General features: G+C 34.5%; 1 protein-coding gene across 15 annotated transcripts in view; it reads left to right on the top strand.

Annotated features, from left to right (window-relative positions):
* LOC126769965 (trafficking kinesin-binding protein milt) overlaps nt 1-19,630 on the top strand; it is a 35,058-nt gene extending 15,428 nt beyond the window's left edge. For 3 of the 15 annotated variants that reach the window (XM_050489021.1, XM_050489018.1, XM_050489032.1), the window contains 11 exons: nt 7,333-7,409; nt 8,675-8,839; nt 11,186-11,384; nt 12,242-12,372; nt 12,938-13,027; nt 15,355-15,560; nt 15,770-15,943; nt 16,224-16,366; nt 16,550-16,705; nt 16,814-16,964; nt 17,166-19,630. In XM_050489021.1, coding sequence (XP_050344978.1) covers nt 7,359-7,409; nt 8,675-8,839; nt 11,186-11,384; nt 12,242-12,372; nt 12,938-13,027; nt 15,355-15,560; nt 15,770-15,943; nt 16,224-16,366; nt 16,550-16,705; nt 16,814-16,964; nt 17,166-17,910 — 2,211 coding nt within the window. In that variant the 5' untranslated portion in view covers nt 7,333-7,358 and the 3' untranslated portion in view covers nt 17,911-19,630. Of the gene's footprint in view, nt 1-1,317; nt 1,743-4,464; nt 4,941-5,569; nt 5,589-6,276; nt 6,411-7,332; nt 7,410-8,674; nt 8,840-11,185; nt 11,385-12,241; nt 12,373-12,937; nt 13,028-15,354; nt 15,561-15,769; nt 15,944-16,223; nt 16,367-16,549; nt 16,706-16,813; nt 16,965-17,165 lie in introns of those variants that run through there. The other 12 variants (XM_050489023.1, XM_050489025.1, XM_050489031.1 and 9 more) reach the window with 11 other exon arrangements.
* The last annotated feature ends 518 nt before the right edge of the window (nt 19,631-20,148 follow it).

The following is a 20,148-nucleotide window of genomic DNA, read 5'->3' as shown; positions in this document are numbered from 1 at the left end:
AATAGGCTTCGACATTATTGAAATGATCGCCACGAAAATTTGCACGTACATTTATGTATGTACGTTTTCGAGGAGAAAATTAATTGCAATGTCTCTTTGAATTGGTGATGAAACTATCCGATATGATTTGCGCTAAAATATTCTCCGCGCTCAAATTGTCATGGCGATCGATTGAACGGTACGGAAGTTAATGTGCCGCAGTGCCATCTTGTGGCGAGTTATTACTTAGCGGATGGTGTTAAAACACTCCATGAAAAAATATTAGTGCCAACATTGATTCCCAAACGTTGCCGAAGACTATTAATTTTAAACAGATATACCAAATACTTCCATATTTACATATTAGATATGTTTGTGTAGTGTATTACATTTTTTTAAAGGAAAGGAAAATAAAATATAATATAAATATGTAATATTATTTCACATTGCATGATGGTATTACATAGCCGTGTGGTTTCAGCAGTCGAATACGCACCCATCTCCCACACCCCGTCTCCAAACGTGGATGTTTTGAAAGTCGACTAAGGGATTATTTTGGTAGCTCATCCGTACGTAATCGATCCAGCCACACCTATGTTAGCGGGGAAGTAATCTACTATGAAAAGCAATCGCGACAAAGTCTACACTTTTAGTATACACACTCGATCTCAAGCAAAAACAAATGGGATTGGCAACATAATTAATTACATATAATATTACCATTCATTAACCCGCAATGGATGGTGGAATAAGCTCCACTACCCTTATCTTTAACGGAAGTAGATGTTTAGCAGTGGTACATTTTCTTTTATTTAGCAGTGGTACATTTTCTTTATATTTCTTTCTTTTTCATTATTCTTTACTGGTGGTAGGGCTTTGTGCAAGCTCGTCTGGGTAGGTACCACCCACTCATCAGATATTCTACCGCAAAACAGCAATACTTGATATTGTTGTGTTCCGGTTTGAAGGGTGAGTGAGCCAGTGTAATTACAGGCATAAGGGACATAAAATCTTAGTTCCCAAGGTTGGTGGCGCATTGGATATGTAAGCGATGGTTGACATTTCTTACAATGCTAATGTCTAAGAGCGTTGGTGACCACTTACCATCAGGTGGCCCATATGCTCGTCCGCCTTCCTATTCTATAAAAAAAAAAAAAAAAATTTACAGGATCTATTACTTTGCTTTTGTGTAAAATAAAAATAAAATAACAATATACGAGTCCTTTTTTTTTATTGTGATTGTATAATATAACGTGCGAATATTTAATTATGTTTTTATCGTCGTCATACGATGGGCTTTTATATTCAAAAGTGATGACTAATAAATTATTATTCAAGATGTTCATCTATAACTGAATACTTTATAGTCTCATTGCAAAGTAACAGTGATGTCGACCCAATGTGGGTTCTAATTTTATAGTACAATACTGTTGGTATTGACTATCGAGTCAATTGCGCATACGTTTAAAATGCAGTAGCACTAAGTATGCGCGTCTCAGAAGCTTAATGACTTAAACGAGCAAAAGTCAATTTAATAGTTAATAATATAAGATTCAGATTACTTTGTGGCAATATTTGCAAAATGTAGTAAGTAGCAGTGTACTATAAATTTTTTAGTGATTGCTTCGCTGCGGACGGAAGTGGACGTTTTCGTTGTCGTATTCGTTCCGCGATACCCCGCGTATGTGACTGAATTGCGTGTGCTAAAAGTGCTTCTATTTGATCGTGAAAGTTTATTAACGTCGGCCTCAAATGCTGAAACCGTTAGTAAAAAGAAATCGCATAATAAAAAAAAATCCGTATATACATGTATATATGTATATACATATACAAGGGTGCTAATATATATTATAATATTATTTTTTCCCATTTTATAGTAGAATAATATATTCTTAACTTGATACTTATGAGACAAAAGGTGACGAGTTAATTCTATGATAAAAATAGAGAACTGTCCTTTCTTTTCCTATTAATTAAAATAAGGCCTTGAAATTGTTGAGGTATAAACTTTTATCTCATCGTTATCACACGAAAATTAAAAATGTTGTCCTCAATTAATATTTCTTTTGATATTTTTAATTTTTAATTTAAATAAACTACAATAGGTATACAAATAATAAAAAAATACGCTCTAGCAAATTTGCACAGGCTATTTTTATTTTATGTTACCTATCTATTTTTTTATACGGTATCATTAAAATCAAAGAAATATCTATGACTTATTGTCATTGTAAGTTTCGAACGTTTGTGATATTACTTTCACACTTACCCACATATAATAATATTTTGCTATAACCATATTAAGTGAAATAATATTTAGACTTTAAATTTACCATTTTTAATTTCGTCGCAATTTGTAGTTAGATAGTTACTAAAACCAATTACATTCGCAACAAACAGTAAATTGAATAACTTATCCGTGTCAAAAACTTGCCATACACGACTGACACAAGGTTGATTTACGTCATCATTGAATCACGTGCAAAGCGACCTTTAAGAACTCCCTCATTCGCGCGATAGTAGTTTTCAACTCGATCTGGTTATAAATTGTAGAAATAACCCTCGACAATATCGCACAATGTATTATTTAGTATTAGTAAATTTAATGAACATTACATTCTAAGAGACTTTTAACTAGTTTCTGTTATCGTAATATATAATCAATTGTTTTATACGTAGGATTAGTGATTATGACGTTCCTAGATTAAATTGAATGTGCTAAATGTTCAATTAAAATTTTAAAACAGATAAATATATGTTTTTCGTATTATTCAAAACTTGTTTTGGTATTTATGTTATAATGTCACCTCTATAAGCACTAAAATAAACATTTTTTTGGTGTAACAAATTTCTTGTTATTTAAATAGTCGGACATTGAATAATAATAAATAGACATTGTTTGAGTTTGTCTAATAGATGGTCATTATATAAATAGGACGGTCGTGGATTTTCATCGTAGAAATAATCGTCCATTTATTTACTTTACGGCCGTAAAACACGTTTATGATTAAACAAGGCTTAAGCATTAAGAGTGATTTTGTATAAATACGAACCATTACATTACATCACCATAATTGCAAAGAAGTGCTGGTAATATGTAACTATTAAAAAATGTATAAATGAATAGGAATTATCACTAATGCTATTGTTTTTTTATATTGAATAGATTATTTAATAATAATGTGTTTATTTTAGGACTTATACTATTTCTTTGAATTTAGTTAATATGTATTTGGGACAATTAAAGTTTTACTTTTTCCTTTAAAGACTTCTTTTTCAAAACACAATATTATGTTTGTGTACAATATATTTTAGTAAATCTTGCAATGATCGGTAAAAACAATACAATTGTTAATGGAAAAGTGGTTAGGTGTCATTAGTTTAGGTTATAAATAAATAAAAACGGAAAATACGTACATTGCAAACAAATAATTAATTATAAAATAGAAAATATAATTACAGGTAAATAAACCAAAAGTCAAAGAAGAAACAAAATTAAAATATTAGGTTTATATTAAGGATGAAACGTAATATTCGTTTTTAAATATAAATTAAAATTTTTGAAAACTTAAAATACTATTTGTAATCAATGATATAATGTAATGTGAATCTGCGTAAAATGAACCGAGTTATTCAGCCGATAAAATGGGTTCTGCAAAAACACATAGATACTCGTGCATATATGAATCTATATTAATATTATAAAGAAGTAAATTTTGTGAGGTTGTAGGGGGTAAACTCTGGATCTACTTAACCGTTTTTAAAAATTCTTTTACCAATAGAAAGCCACATCATTTGTGAGTGTCATAGGCTATATTAATGGGATTTGCAAAGTAACTCTGAGAAAAAACGGTCGAACGAAAACGTTTCTAAGTCAGCGACAGCATATGTCTAACTTTTATATTTAAGTTACAAATAGTAGTTTTTTTATATAAAAAAAATAATCTAAATCTTAAAATAATCTTAATGTTTATTGGTCATATTGTCAACAATTATGAATTCTTATCAAAATAAGTAAACTTATCGTCTCAAGTGTCTAAAACAAAATACTTTTTCCTTTTATTGCATATAATTTGGACCAATGGTAAAGAGATAATACGACATTGGTATGGAACCGCGACCGTGTCGTAATGTATTGAGTGATGTTTCTATTAGACGGTTTTTTTCATTTACAACACGTCAACTTATTTAAAAATAAATTACTTTAATACCAAGGATTTTTTTAGATAAAATTCATTTTTTACAGTTTGTGTATTGGTTACATAGTTTAAGAGATAATTTAAAATATCAAATACGCGAGACAATTTTACTAATGTTCGGCCAATCGATCACAAGTAAAAATATTTACCGCCCAACGAAGTGGGCACGGGTCAGCTAGTTTTATAATAAAATATTTATAAATAGACATGTCCTTTTGAAACACTTAAGTGTGGTAGTTCCTTTAATGTTTGTTCTATTGTTATAATAGTTTGTTGGCTTTATTAGTGGTTTACGTTATTCGTTCTAAAGAGTGTAACACGATTTTCATATATCAAAGTAAATAGTTGTTTTAGCGCTGTGTAACTATGATATCACGGTCTAGCAAGAGAATATTACAAAATCGGACAGATTTAAAATAAAATTTGTGCTATATTACAAAGAAGTGAGCAAGTTAAGTGATTCACAAGTGTGAGGGGTCGGAGGAGAATCATCGCCGGCGTAAGGCGGGCGGAGCCGATGTTCGCGGCTCGGGCGCGTCACGGCGGAGGGTGGTGCGGGCTCGGGCGCGGGGTGCGCGGGGGGCTCGCGCGCCTCGCCGCCGCCCGGCTTCGATCGCGAGCTCTTCCAAGAGCTGAGCTTCCTACCAGACGCGGAACTCCGAGAGTGTCTCGGCGAGTACCCCGACTTCCAGTACCATTTGGCGCGGGACAGGTTCGGCCGCCTCTACTTTCGCGTTATACGGACCTTGCTCCTTGATCGAGGTACAGTTACTATCCGACGCCGAAATAGTCTCTAGACACCTCATCTCATCGCCTGCATCAGTTTCTACATGTCGTCTAAGTTTCTGCATCATGCTTTCTTTCGTTGTAACGTCTAAACGTTTTCTTTATTTAAAAATCTTTGTTCTTTTAATACAATCACTGGTCTCACAAAAAAATCTTCTTCAAACCATTTTTATTTATCTGAAATTGTCTTTTTTTTTAATTTTCTCTATTCTTCTTCACTATCCTCAATAGATGTAAGTGACTAAGCAATTTATTTAGTTCCTCGGTGTACTTTAGGAAATAATATTGAAATAAATTAAAATTCAACAGTTCTTTTTACAATTAAATAGTAGGTTTATTATTGGTAACTTAGAGCCCAACACACATAAAACTTGATCGGGCCGTACACAGGGCCGTTTACTTTCACTTGATCACATACAGTGAATCAGAACCGTTGTGCTACACTTAAACAAAGCGCAGCATGGCTAAGTATTGATAATATTATGATCAGATGGCATGCACTGCAACGGTGGGAGTACAATGAAATGTGTAGAAATTGTTACATAAAAGAAAAAAGCAATTATTTTAGCTGTGAGAGAGTCGTAACCCATACAATCAATATCCGTTGTATCCCACCTCTGTTAGGTAAGACTGAGAAAAAATATGTTCGCATCGAATCTAACTACTATTAACGACTTGTTCCCACTGATGAGTTTTTGCTTAAAGAGAAAGCAGCATCATTAGGTGCACCACATTTTAATTGTCGTAATATGCTCTCTTTAAAAAAAAATTAAATCTATTGTTATGTTAGACCTGACATAAGACTGTATTACTGAGTGAGTAAGAAGTAAGTTAAATTTATATAATTTTTATATAATTTATGATAAATAAAATTAATCGATATGTGTGCAACTAACGGTTTCCTATAATCAAATTATAAAGTTGGAACGTAGTTGCTTTTATAAGATCAGTTTATGTAATATGACTACTATTGGTTCTGGTAATTATGTGAAGGCTTAGCACACTTTAGTAATCACCCATTGTTTACACTGTGTTACACATAGCACTTCAGTTTTTAAATAAAGAATTATGGTGATGGTTGTTAACCTTTGACTGACTCGAATCTACATGTATCGTAAGGGATTAAAGCGCTTTTTCCAAACTCAATACAATGCACGATGAATTGTAAAAAAACAATTGTTTGTTGTATCTGTACTCCAGTTTTCCCATGTTGCACAATGGAATACATAGTTTGTTTTGCCCTCCGAGCGGGCGCTCGGTTGTTGAATACACAGTCACTAACTCGTACGGTCGGCGCTCGGTTCCTCAGTGTTGAAAGTATTTGGTTAATGGGACACTGATCTATATTATTCAATTCCTCGACACGCATCACCGCAAGCCTGTATTTTATAAATTCGGACGATTCCATGAACGGTTTTACTTCGAACATTGATGATATTTTTACGGGTCAGTATCAATTAAATTACTATTTGGATATATCAATAATTATGATGTCCTGTATTTTACGATATCTTATCGACGCTTGAATCAGTTGAACATTCGAGTACACTTTATTAAGTCTGACTTATGTTTTACGTTGATTTGTTTATGGATATCGAGTATTTACTGAATTGTTTCCTCGATATGTCGTGCGTTGAATTGCTTGGTTGTGTTGTGAATACTTTAGATATATGTGGTAATTTTTAAACGTTTAAAATGCTCAAAACTTTTTTGTTTTTTTGTGTACTGTTTTTAAATAAAAAAAATAAAATAACGTGCAGTTATATTATACTAGTGTGCGTTTTATACACAGGCATAAACACAATATACTATGTGTTAATTACTACACTCACTATTTTTATATTTTTATTTCACTATTGTGTTCATTGCCATAATATATTTTTTATAAAACCTCACTTAAAATATATATTTTTTTCTTTAGAATGCTTTTCTTAGTAAATAAGTCTGTATTCGCGTTTTATGTGTTCAAAATATAAAATAAGGTAATAAAGAAAATTAACATAAAATTTTAAAAACTCGAACGCTTTCCATTAAAGACGACACACAACTGCGTAATGAAACTTCTGCGATAATCAATCTTTTAAAAAACATTAATAAGCCAAATATAAAAGATTTTTAGGTTGAAATAAATACAAAGACGGGTTAGGTAGAATCAAATGTACACAATTTAAATGTATTCAATGTTTTGTATATAATAACATTATAATGAAATATTTATTTATTTACTTATATGTGTGTGTTTAAGTAATTGTAGCCATTACTGTTTGCTTATGATCTATCTTATCAGATAGTTTTGTTCTCTGTACATATATATATCGATAAGAATACTCGAGTTGGTCATTATATAAGTGAAGTTCTCTTTTTGCAGTTCTATGCAGCAACAGGGTGAGCCAAATGACAAAAACCTACAATGACATTGAAGCGGTAACACGGCTCCTAGAAGAAGTAAGTTTGTTTCACTCTTACTTCAACAATACTGATTGTTGACATACATATATATTATGGCATTTAAGAAATTCTAAATGGCTACTAATACTATTACCGATTTTAGCGTCCAATCATAATACTGCTTCAATTAACGGTTAGGTTGGAAAAAATATCGAGATAATTGTATTATTATTTTCATAAACTGTTGGTGTTTATTTATTTATTTATTTATTTATTTATTTATTTATTAAGGATCTCCAACAAAGGATACACAATTTTTCCAAATCGTGGAATAATATTTTAAAATATGTGTGCTCCTTCAATCAAAGGAGACCACAGCATCATAAATAATGACTAAACAGAAATTAAAAAAAAAAAAGTGTTTAAGCATTTGTTAGTGGCCGTTAGTGTTAAATATATAATTGAAGCTAAGTTTATTATAACATGTAAACATTAGTATAGCAACACAAACAACAAGCAAACAAACAAACACATAAGCAGGTTTATGTAATTTACACAGCTAATTTACTACGAAAAAGCTTTTGTTTTTGTAGATCATATCATCGCGCTTTTTAAACTACAGACATTACCACTTACGTATGTGAAAAAACATGTATATAGCCTTTGTATCTGCTTGCCATCAGATTAATAAAGACTGACTGTACGTAGTGTTAACAGTAATTTTCATAATATCAAATCAGGAGAGACGGTTTAGGGCCTCAAAAATTCCGTTTGAGGACCACGTCTTTATAATGCTTCTATACCACATATGATACATACATATATAAAATATATTGAAAATTGAAACTATAATGCAAATATAAGATATATTTGAGGCTTATACAACGATATTTTATATTAAAACTATTGAAAACGGCCAATCAATTTAAAATTACTAAGGATAAACTGTCTAACCATAATGTAATATTGTGTCTGTAGCTAAACTAAAAGAATTACAGTAAAAATTACAACAATTTCTTTCAAGCGGAAAATACATATTATATAAACAATTACTGATATTCCTATTAAATTATTTCAATACGTTTGTGTATTTTTGAGTTTATCTTGAAAGTAAATTATTTTTTAACGCGTGGTCGATTTTGATAGCCATAAATCTTTCATACATTTATTATACTATATTGGCTTAATATGTTGCTACGATGTTTATTAAATTTTTTTATAACAAAATTTTATTGTCAGACAATTCTGTTGGAAAGAGACGAAATAAAAATAAAATAATTTTGTATGTACAAGATCACGAAAAAAATGTGTTGTTTTAATAGAAAGAGAAAGATTTAGAGCTGACGGCGCGTATCGGCAAAGAGCTGCTGGCGGCCAACGGTCGGCTCGAAGCTCGCGTGACCGCGCTCGAAGGAGAGTTGCGAGGAGCTCGCGACCACATCACTCAGCTCCGGCACGAGATTAGTGCCAAGAGTGATCTCCTACAGGTAATATTGAATTTGTAATTTACATTTAAAAAAAGGTTTTATAAAAATGTTTCTACTTGGTTGAATACCAATTCCAATAAGTAAGAAGATATCTGTGATATTCCCATAATATCTTTACGCTCTCTCAGAAGGCGCGCTTCACTGGAATGGGTTGAGAAATCCTGATTTAGATTGATATATATAGATGCATTGTTAAAAATAGGATACAAACATTTCTTACCCCTACCTAACTACACCTTGGTAGTCCATTAATCACGTGGTGTTTTTTAGCATCCCCTTACCCTCCCTGGTTAAATGTGATGAGATTTTAGACTACTCCATACCCAATATCACTTGTTTTTTTTAGTACAAAGTATATTGAAATTTTCAGAATACTATCTTTAAATACAGGTATAATCTGTTTAATTTACCGTTTAGAAATCATGCGTTCTACGAAAAATAAATACTCGTGATATCTCATTATCAACGGCCCCCCCATTTGTGATGTTTCGATTTCCGGACCCCTCTTCCCCTTTCAAGGCTCACGTGATTAACGGACGATCCCTAAGTTTATTGTGGATTATTTTTTTAAAGGCCAATAATACAAGGTTTAATCAATTGACCTTTATAAAGTTTTTATTATTACTACTTATTAAAAAAAAACTAGAGAAGATTAATATTTTTTATTTAAAATGAGACGATGTTTATATAATGCTGGTGGGACGTAGTATATAATTTATTTTTATATTCTTGTCTATTATGATTCAAAATTACGGAACTTCTTAAGTTAAATGCTATTAACTTTTAATAGAGTAATCTCTTTAAACAGTTACTCTGTATAGTCGATCAAAAATATTTACAAGAAAGCGTTATCGCATAAGCCGAGATGGCCCTGTGGTAAGAACGCATGAATCTTAACCGATGATCGTGGGTTCAAACCCGGGCAAGCACCACTGAATTTTCATGTGCTTAATTTGTGATTATAATTCATCTCGTGCTTTACGGTGAAGGAAAACATCGTGAGGAAACCTGCATGTGTCTAATTTCACTGAAGTTCTGCCACATGTGAATTCTACCAACCCGCATTGGAGCAGCGTGGTGGAATAAGCTCCAAACCTTCTCCTCAAAAAGAGGAGAGGAGGCCTTTAGCCCAGCAGTGGGACATTCACAGGCTGTTACGGTTACGGTTATGGTTATCGCATATTTATTTATTAGTAATTCCAATTTATAATTTAAAGGTGTTCTATACTTTTGCAATAAAAACAAAAAGCATATATCATTGGAAGATCAAATTATACTTATTTGTTTGTTTTGAATTTTTTGGGTTCAGGAAAAAACTAAATATACGATTGATGTGTAACTTTCTCGTTTCTATCAGTTTTTTCTATGAGGGTGATCATGGGATGTTTAGTATGTATATATATTTTATCTGTCGCGTTTTTTAAGATACTCGTATAGTTTATAACGTTAACGAAGCATGAGATAATGTTAACATTATTCTTAGCTTGCTGGTTGATTAATAAAATTATACTCAATGAAACTGGCTGTATTTAGATTTTAGGTAGCGTGGATGTTAGGCATTATTTTGTTATTCAGTTTAAGGTATTAATATCAATATTTCTTATCTAAATATTTTAAATATACATTTTATAGACTAATATAATATCTTTGTGATTAATAGCTTTATGAATGATAAAAAGTAGAATTATTTTTAAAAAAAAAACATCGGCGTATTTTATCATAATCTATTGAGGAATGTCGATCAAGTCGTGATAACAGTTAAATCCTTCTAATTATAATTACCTGTCGTTATGACCTAATAACTCCGTCTGTTCTTTAAAGATCTTTATTTATGTAGACGTTAAAACTAATTTTAAAGATTTCACAAAGAAATTCAAGAACAAACTAAATAGGGACTTCATGTTGTACTACTACTACTATTTTTAGTCGTTTGCGTATTAATATAATAAATGTATAGTCTATAAATTAGAGAAACTCATTTGGTATTGTTTCCAAATAGTAGATATTTCATAGTTAGAAATTTATGAAAAATATCGCAACACCTCTCACAAGCCGTTATTGTGGGAGTGCGCACAAAATTTAAATTAAGTTCATATAAATTTATAACTTTCGATAAATATTTTAAAAACTATTCTGTAAAAAAGAAAAAAAATATAAGTATTTATTTATTTGTTTCCAATAAAGCATGTACACTTAAAAAGTTTTTTTTGTAATAATTGTACCCTACAGCCTTTCGTTTCTAAACATTCCATTTATTATATTTAAATTTTATTTAAAAGAAAAAAAAATGAATAAAGGGATTGTTTGTATGGACCGTTTTTTTATATATTTTGTGTTTGTTTGTAGATTTTAACAAATGACACAGAGGAAAGCTCACCTACAGAGGATCAAGAAGCGGCGACGGCGGCCCTGTTGAAGCGCCGAACTGGCGCGCTGGAGCGAGAGAACCGCTCGCTCAGGGAGGAGGCCGCGCGCCTCGCCGCCGGCGCCGACTCCGCCGAGCTGGCCGAGCGGCAGCTGCTCAGGGACATCGCCGCGCAGCTCTGTAAGTAGCCATCATTTATAAATTATTATTATTAATTTATTCGAAATGAAGTGTTTTTTTGCTTTTATCAATCTCTTAGAATCGCTGTAATGTTGGCATTGGAAAGTAGGTAAGCTAGCGTAATAACAGACATAAAGTGTTTTGTCATAAATTGTATTGACAGTGTAATGAATATTTTGTGGATAGAGGTGTCTACTAACTTTTTTGACATGATCATATTAAAATTTATGTACATTATTGGTTATCAGTCCACCGTCCACGTCAGGCAAGTATATAATAATTATATTGAAATGTTGACGTCATACGTAAAACATGTTTCTGTTGTCTCTTATTTTAAAATGTTTTCAGCTTTAATAATAATGTATAATTAAGTTAGATGACCTTACTCTGTCAATGATTTAATAAATTGTAAACATTTTTAATTTTATCTATCTTTGTATTACCATATTTTTTACCATAGTATAGTTGATATAAATTGTATGTATTGAGGATAACATTAGATATATACATGCTATTTTGTTTTTATGTAATTTAATTGTTTGTCACACAATGAAGAATTCAAGATATGGAAGGAAAATATTTGGTTTGGTGGGACAAGGTGGCCTAGCAGCGTGTTTTCTCTTTAAGGCTTGCACCCTGTCAGACCATACTTGTTCTAACATTCCAGCTTTCGTCGCTAACAAGAAACAAAGAGGATTCGGAAGACTTTTATTTTACGGTTATGTTTTGAATACCTACAGGTTGAAATTACCAAATTATGAATCATGGCAGTAACTGTCATTCAATTGGTCTATTTTGACTTTAACTATTTCATGCATTTGAAATGCGATAAACGAAAATATGTTTTTATTCTGCAGCAAGTGCAAATTCTGAGACGAGTGTTCTGAGCTCGGAGTTGGCTGAGGAGCGACAGCGCTCGGCCGACCTCCAGCAGCAACTCGATAGCACCAACGCTAGACTAGCCGTCAATGAGAGAAACTTGCAGCAGGTAACTGCGATTATAATATCCCACTTGTTTAATATAAAAGCAAATATTACTAAGACTTTCATAAAACTTCCAAAAATTTTGCTTTTAAGGCTACGGAACTAAGATATAAATCTTAACCTATTTAAAAAATTGTACAAGAAGATTTTTTTTTTTAATTTATTTACCCATATTGCCCTCAAATAATTTTATGATATATTTAGTGTGTTAATATATAACATAGTTTATACATTGTCTTGTTATAATGAATTATTTGTTTTCACATTAGTATACAACTTTCTTTTATGCTCTGGTCTTATTAAATGCGAAAGGTAAACAGAAGGAGAAGGGCCTTATGGAACTCGAAACTCGTTTTTAATAGATGTACTTTAGTCTACATAATATATCCTCTAGCAAAAATGTCCTAAATAAACACCGGACAACATTGTGTGCCAACACTCCTACGGCCTAAAATATATTTACGCTCGTCAGTCCAAAACGTTGACAGCGCATTCATCACCGAAAGCGTTTTTTGTCGTCGTTCTATTTATAATAGTTATGTGTTAATTACGTTGTCTTTATTTTGCAGTTAACCGCAGAACACGAACATACGCTTCGAATTTTAGAAATAACAAGAGATAACCAAAATGCTCTGGCTTCAGAATTGGCAGACACAAAGGTAGGATTATTTTGAATTGTTACTTTATATAATATAAAGATGGTGATAAATACATACAGTAACAGCCTGTTAATGTCCCACTGCTGGGCTAAGTCCTCCTCTCCCTTTTGAGGAGAAGGTTTGGAGCTTATTCTACCACGTTGCTCCAATGCGGGTTGGTAGAATACACATGTGGCAGAATTTCAACGAAATTAGACACATGCAGGTTTCCTCACGATGTTTTCCTTCACCGTCAAGCACGAGATGTATTATTAACACAAATTAAGCACATGAAAATTCAGTGGTGCTTGCCCGGGCTTGAACCCACGATCATCGGTTAAGATTCACGCGTTCTAACCACTTGGCCATCTCGGCTTAAAAATACATACAGCCTTGGCCAAAAGTATTAGGCACCCCAAAAAAATGCTCAAAGCTTGTTTACTAATCGAACAATGAATAAGTGCTTATCTTAGATGACGCGCCGGGGTGGTAAATAATTTCTTAGAACAGCAAGCGGCTATTTGTAAAGGTCATAAAACACGGGGAGACCGAGAACAAATGATTTGATATTTTTGCGATCATCTCAGTGAAATTTTAGTCACTTGTGTTCGGAACTCTGACAAGTGAACAAGCTGCAATTTCCATTTACGCGATTACGTTGACTCCTAATTTACTCAAAAATGCCGAAAAGAAGTGAAATTTCTTTAGAAAATCGTATAAAAATACAACTGCTCCATGAAAACGGGAAGTCGCAAAAGGAAATCGCCAAATTGGTGAAATGTTCGCGTTGCGCGGTGCAATCTGCAATAAAACGATTTGCCCAGACTGGTTCTCACTCTAATAAACCAGAACAGGCAGAAAACGAATAACTACGAAGAGCGAAGATAGAAAATTAGTACGCGAGTCAATAAAAAATCGGAAGAAAACTTCCTCGGAGCTTGCTGCTGCCTTGTCCGAAGAGGCCGGAAAGCCGATAAGTGCTCAGACAGCCAGAAGAAGACTTGGAGAAGCGGGCCTAAAAGGATGCAAAGCCAGGAAGAAGCCCTGGCTTTCAGTAGCCAACAAAAGAAAACGTTACGAGTGGGCTCTACGACACAAACATTTTACAGAGGAAGATTGGTCCAATGTGGTATGGTCTGACGAATCAAACTTTGAGGTAAGCCTATTTTACTGCTTTTGTTACAAATAAGAATGATCACTTATTTTTTTCACTTCAATCGTGAAAGTTATGATCATTTAAAAAAAAAAATTTTTTTTCTTTCGTCTACAGGTATTTGGAACACCAGGTGTCACCTTCGTGAGGCGACGTGTCGGGGAAGAATACCATCCAGACTGCGTCGTACCCACTGTAAAGCACGGAGGAGGCAGCATAATGATCTGGGGCTGCATGGCAGCTGAGGGTGTTGGAGAAATGTTTGTTTGCGAAGGTCGCATGAACAGCGAAAAGTACATAGAAGTACTAGAAACTGCACTTAAGCCTTCGCTAACGAGTATTCACGGTGACACCAACTTAGACAGAGTCGTATTCCAGCAAGACAACGCACCTTGTCATAAGTCGGCGACTACGATGCGTTGGTTTGCAGAAAATAACATCTACCTACTTGATTGGCCTGCCCAGTCCCCAGATCTCAATCCAATTGAGCATCTTTGGGGCATTTTAAAGCGGAAGATCAAAGAGCACAACATCACATCAAAAACGGCTTTAGAAAATGCGTTAGTGCAGGAATGGCATGCCATCACAAGGCAGGAATGTACTGATCTTGTACGCAGTATGCCCGACAGAAACAGTGCTGTAATCAAATCCAAGGGTGGACCAACTAGGTTTTAAGTTTTTTATATTCCTTTTGTAATAATTAAACAGTAATAAATATGTTTAGAACTAAGAGATTGTTTTTATTCATTATTTTAAGGCAAAAATTGGGGTGCCTAATACTTTTGGCCAAGGTTGTATTACATATATTTTATTGATAAGACTCCTTACTGTAGGTGATATTTGCATAGATATTCATGGTGTTAAAAAGATATTCTTTATTTAACTTTAAAACATATTTTCCTCAATGGAAATTTGTTGCAAGAATTGTGGTCTCGAATAATTTTTCCTGTAATGGGGAAATTATTAACATTCAAAAAAATAATACGTAACCTCGATCGTATCTACATTAGAAAACTTGTAATTTTATGATCGTGGTGGATTTAAAAGAATAATATAAATAGTGGGAGTAATTTTCATGTCGTTGAAAATTAATTGAATATGTATATACGACAAATCTAAATAAATAAGTTCCAAACGTGGTTAAGAGTCAAGAGCATATTCCTTAAGTATACTGACGGCGCGCGTGTGGGTACAGGAGCGGTACGCGGAGGTGTCGGCGCTGCTGGCGGAGGCGCAGGAGCAGCTTCGCGCGGCGCGGCGGCGCGGCGAGGCCACGCGCGGCCTCATGCCGTCCGTGGCGGCCGCGGCCGGCCTGCTGCCCGCCAACCTGCACCGCGAGATGCACTCCTCCGTCTACTCCGAGCTCAGTCTCGACTCCGGCATCGGGGATCCTGTCGCTCAGTCAGTCTTATTTGATATTTTTATTTTCACTACATCCTCTAATTATTATTTATAATTAAATCAAAGGTCGACAGACAGTCCACTGATACGTTTTGGTAAGTCACCGCGGCCAAGAGATATCTACTATCAGTAAGATTTTAAAATCATGTTCATCATATTAATTATAGTTACGTTATATTAAGTTTATAGAACTTTTTTTTAACTTATAGAACGAGCATGCAGAAGGTTTTTGAGACGGTGCAGTGCGCCTCGCGTTGGTCGGGTGCATCCTTATCCGGCTCGGACGCGGAGACGCAATCCGCTTACAAGCCACCCAATAAACCGACGTTCTCGGACTCCTTCTTCGAAGATACATCCGACGCTGAGTCCGAAGATTTGTATCCGTAAGTATACCATCGCGACACACCTGTATCTGTAAAAATCGGACACCGTTTCGAGTGCTACTCGCACATGCTCGCTACCATTGCATTACCACTGCATAATCTGTAAACTAATATCAACTCTATAATAATAAATATAGTTTTTATTATTTTAATATAATATGAAGGCAAGTGAAGACCACACAAAATTTTCTTACAAAACTAGGCTTTAGGACATCGAGCTATAATAACTAGACGAAGTATGTAACGGATTTTTGAAATAAAAGTGTTTCTGTGTCGCCAGCGGCAACACGGCGGTGGGCGTGCCCGGCGCGCCCGGCGCGGCCGAGCTGGCGGCCGCGCTGCGCCGCCTCACGCCGCAGGAGATCAACTCGCGCCGCGCCTCGCTCGCCGCCTCGCACGCCCTGAGGCAGCGCAGGCGGAATGGTACGTCAAATTTTATCATTCGAACTAATTTACTTCAGTTGTCGTATTTTAAATGTAGATTGATATTTTCCTTATTTTTTATATTTATTTTACATGATAAAAATCAATTAAAATATACGTTACAAGTCATGATATGATGCGGAGACAGTGTTGTTTTATATTTGTTATTTATGAACCTTGTAGATAGGGACTTAAGTGAAGAGAGTGCAGTATGGGGCGCGGGTGCCGCAGGCGGCCTGGCGCGCTTTAGAACACCACACAAGCTTCAAATCGTCAAACCAATGGAAGGTTCTCTCACGCTGCATACTTGGGCTCAGCTAGCTAAGCCAACCATGTCAGGTATGTGTTTATTTGTCTAATTTGAATTGTATATAAAAAAATTATTGTAAATCGTCCTCGTGATCAATAAAGTATCAACTACTTTTATTTAGATTTAATATTTTGTAGGTTTACTAGAAGAACAAGAAGGCGTTGGAGTGAGAGGGTCGAGATCAGCACAAGCACTCGGTATGAGAATATACAGATTGTCGGATGTGGAAGAGGATGACGATATGCCCAGATTGCCGCATTCCAGTCATATATACACATTTACTAACAGGTATTTATGATGATTATAAAGTACGCAAATTATTTTATTATTGATTGGTTTTAACATTAATGCTTAAGCATATATAACCTATAATGAAGCTTTACTCTGTGAATATATTCTTAGAATCATCTATTATGTGCATAGTAAAAATTTCATATTTTATGTATTTAATCATTGCTTAAGCTTTCCTTTATTTTCCTTTCGCTACAGTACGGTCTTACATCCAAACGATGGCAGCCTCCTAGGTAGCAACGTGAGCAGCGTTTGCAACAGCGCAATGAGCAGTTTATCTAGCAGCGTGCTCGGCAGCGCGTGGAGCTCACGCCTCACTTCTCGCCGCTCCTCAGCCGCAGTCTCGCCCGTGCTGTCCCGACGTGATTCATTCTGTACACCTCCCTCCCGCCCGCACTTTACGCCCACGGCCACGCCCGCCAACAGCCCTCTCCTCGGTTCACCAGACTCCTCTCCTCCTCCGACGCCTCGACCCGGTGATCCCCCACCTTCTCTTCATGCGCTCATTGCGAGCGGGACTTCGATACTCCGACGGCGCTATCTAACGTCGCCGGCTTCTGACGGCTCGCCAGCGCCTCTGGCTCTACAGACTCCTGGATCTCTCTACACCGGTTTAGTTCATCGCAGTCCAATGGAACAGTTAACGTGCCTCAAGCGGACGCTTAGATCGCCGGCGGCGGCACCGCCCGATCGATGTGACGCATCATATTTACCACTGGGTGTACCGGCGCATCCCGGCGAAGGTGCGTTAGATGCGGCCACATCGACGGGATGCGTGTCCGGTGCGAGTGTGACCGGCAGACGGGCGCGTGTGCGAGCACCTCGCCCCCGCACTGACTTAGGAACGGTGGGTGCGACGCCAACGACATGTCCGCCCACCCAATCGACTCCCTTAGGCACCCTCAGTACCTTTCTTTTTGGACGAAAGGGTGGTTTGCTGTGAGAGTGCTGAACAGCTCCTCCCGGATGGTATCAGAGGTGCTACTGCGATGCGACGCGATAGTCGCTCGGACGCTGCTCATTAAATCGAACCGCGGGTTGCGGATCGAGCCGCGTTACTTGAAGTGATAATATCGTTTGTTTTCGGTGCGCAGTCTTATTTTATCGATTTTCGGTACTTGTGATTTAGATTTAGTTATAAGCGCCCAATTATCATCGATGCTAATGATAATATTTTATGTTTTGAAAGATTTATGTTTGTGAGTCTGTGTTTTTAAGTCATTTTGACGTTGTTCGTTTCGTAATCACTTTTTGTTTTTAGGAAATTGATTTTTTGCATTTATATGGTTGACTTACTAAGAATCTGAATTGATCTTTACTAAAAATGTAAAAACTTATGCTTACTATAAAGGTGTCATTATCATAGCATCTTGAAATCTCTCTCAACACATTCCTTTTGAAAAAAAAATAGTATTAATTTAAAGTGTTTAAATGCGGGGAGAGAAATTACGATTGAGAAATTACGATACCAAGGTGCATTGTGAATGAGTCTCAATTCGTGACCAAAACATAGACACATGTTAAAACATATTCAATAGCCATATTTAATAGTGAAACATCACACTTGGGGTATTAATTAATATATATTTTTTCAATAATTGAGTGACTTGATTACAAATATTGGTCTTTTTTGATTGTTTGTTAATTAATCGTAGTTTGAATTTAAATATCATTGACATTTTGATGAAAATAATGTTATCATTGTATTTCCTATAGCATATGATTCATGTATTATTGTAAATAATTAAATTTCCATTAATTTAGAAGAGTACAAATCACTTATGTTTGTATAAATAAAAAATAGCAATAATGGTAATGAATGATAGAACTATTGTTAAATTAGTATATCACAATTAATAATGATGCAAGTGAATCACACATCATCGTAAAATTATATGATCATTTTCTGAACCGGTACACATTTATGTGCATTTGTTTTAATTTAATTTTGTTTTACTTAAAAAGGTCAGGGTCTAAATGATAAATGGTGCATACCATAGTTTAAGAAGTTATGTGGGAGTTAATAAAATATTAAACCCAATGCTAAAATAGATTAGAATGACAGTCGTATTGAAGAAACTTTTGTTAAATCCTAATTTTATTTGTACTTTTGATAGCTTTATTATTTATTTATAATATGTTAAGACTAAATGAGTTGGAGAAGTGATTATATTAAGAACAATTAATGTTCTACTAAATTATTAGGTATTATTAACAATGACAATTTGATTCCTAGAAGTTCTAGTTTTTTTTTGTTTTATTTAACTTTACATTAATTTATGTGGCTTAAACTTCTCCAACTCTATCGGTGCTAGATACAATGCCAGTGCGGTTTCCTTATTCAGCGATTTTATATAATCGCACGAATTTAGTTTAAGTTTATTAATCTGCAAAATCACTTAAATATAGGGTAAAACACAATTTTTGTTCTGTCTTAGTGCTCATTTATAGTAAATCAATTTAATGGTAACTGATGGAAGTAGTCAGCATGGCTGTGAGGCGATATATATTGATTTCGATTGTGTTGTAAGATTCTGAGGTTCTACTTATGAAAACAAGGGTTAGGCACAAACTGTACAGTATAGGAGTAAATTGTTGAGATGTGACGATAACGACATGAACCTATGATTGTATTATAATAGAAATATAAATTATTCCAAGATTTTAATGTTTTTTATTTATTTTTTCTAATTCAAAACAAAACGTATTTTATGGCTAATATTGCAAAATAAAACCAAGATAACTTATACTATATACCAAGATAATGTTTAATGCTTTGTGAAATAAAATATTTTTATAAAGCGTTTTATTAAAAGTATTATAATTAAATCAATGGTAATTTGCCGAGATCTTGATCCTTCACTTTTATATATGCAACACTTTGACCATACAATTAATGTAACCAAGAATATAAAAAGGAACATTACTAGGTAGCCAAATCAAAGCTGTAACCATATTATTGTCAATTAATCAATACAATATTATAAATGAAATGTAAATTATAGATAGCATCATTGATCTAACCAGTGACGGGATTCTGAAGCCATTTATTATGGAAATTTTCTATTATTCTATCAGTGTGATGGAAATAAGTCAATTAAAGGTAATAGATAGTAATACTTGATAAATATTATTACTTATCTTCATTATTGCTCATGAACCATAGATATTAACAAATTTT

Source organism: Nymphalis io, chromosome 8 (genome assembly GCF_905147045.1).
Source record: "Nymphalis io chromosome 8, ilAglIoxx1.1, whole genome shotgun sequence".
In the NCBI taxonomy this organism is placed as follows: Eukaryota; Metazoa; Arthropoda; class Insecta; order Lepidoptera; family Nymphalidae; genus Nymphalis; species Nymphalis io.
This window is presented reverse-complemented; position numbering and strand designations above follow the sequence as displayed.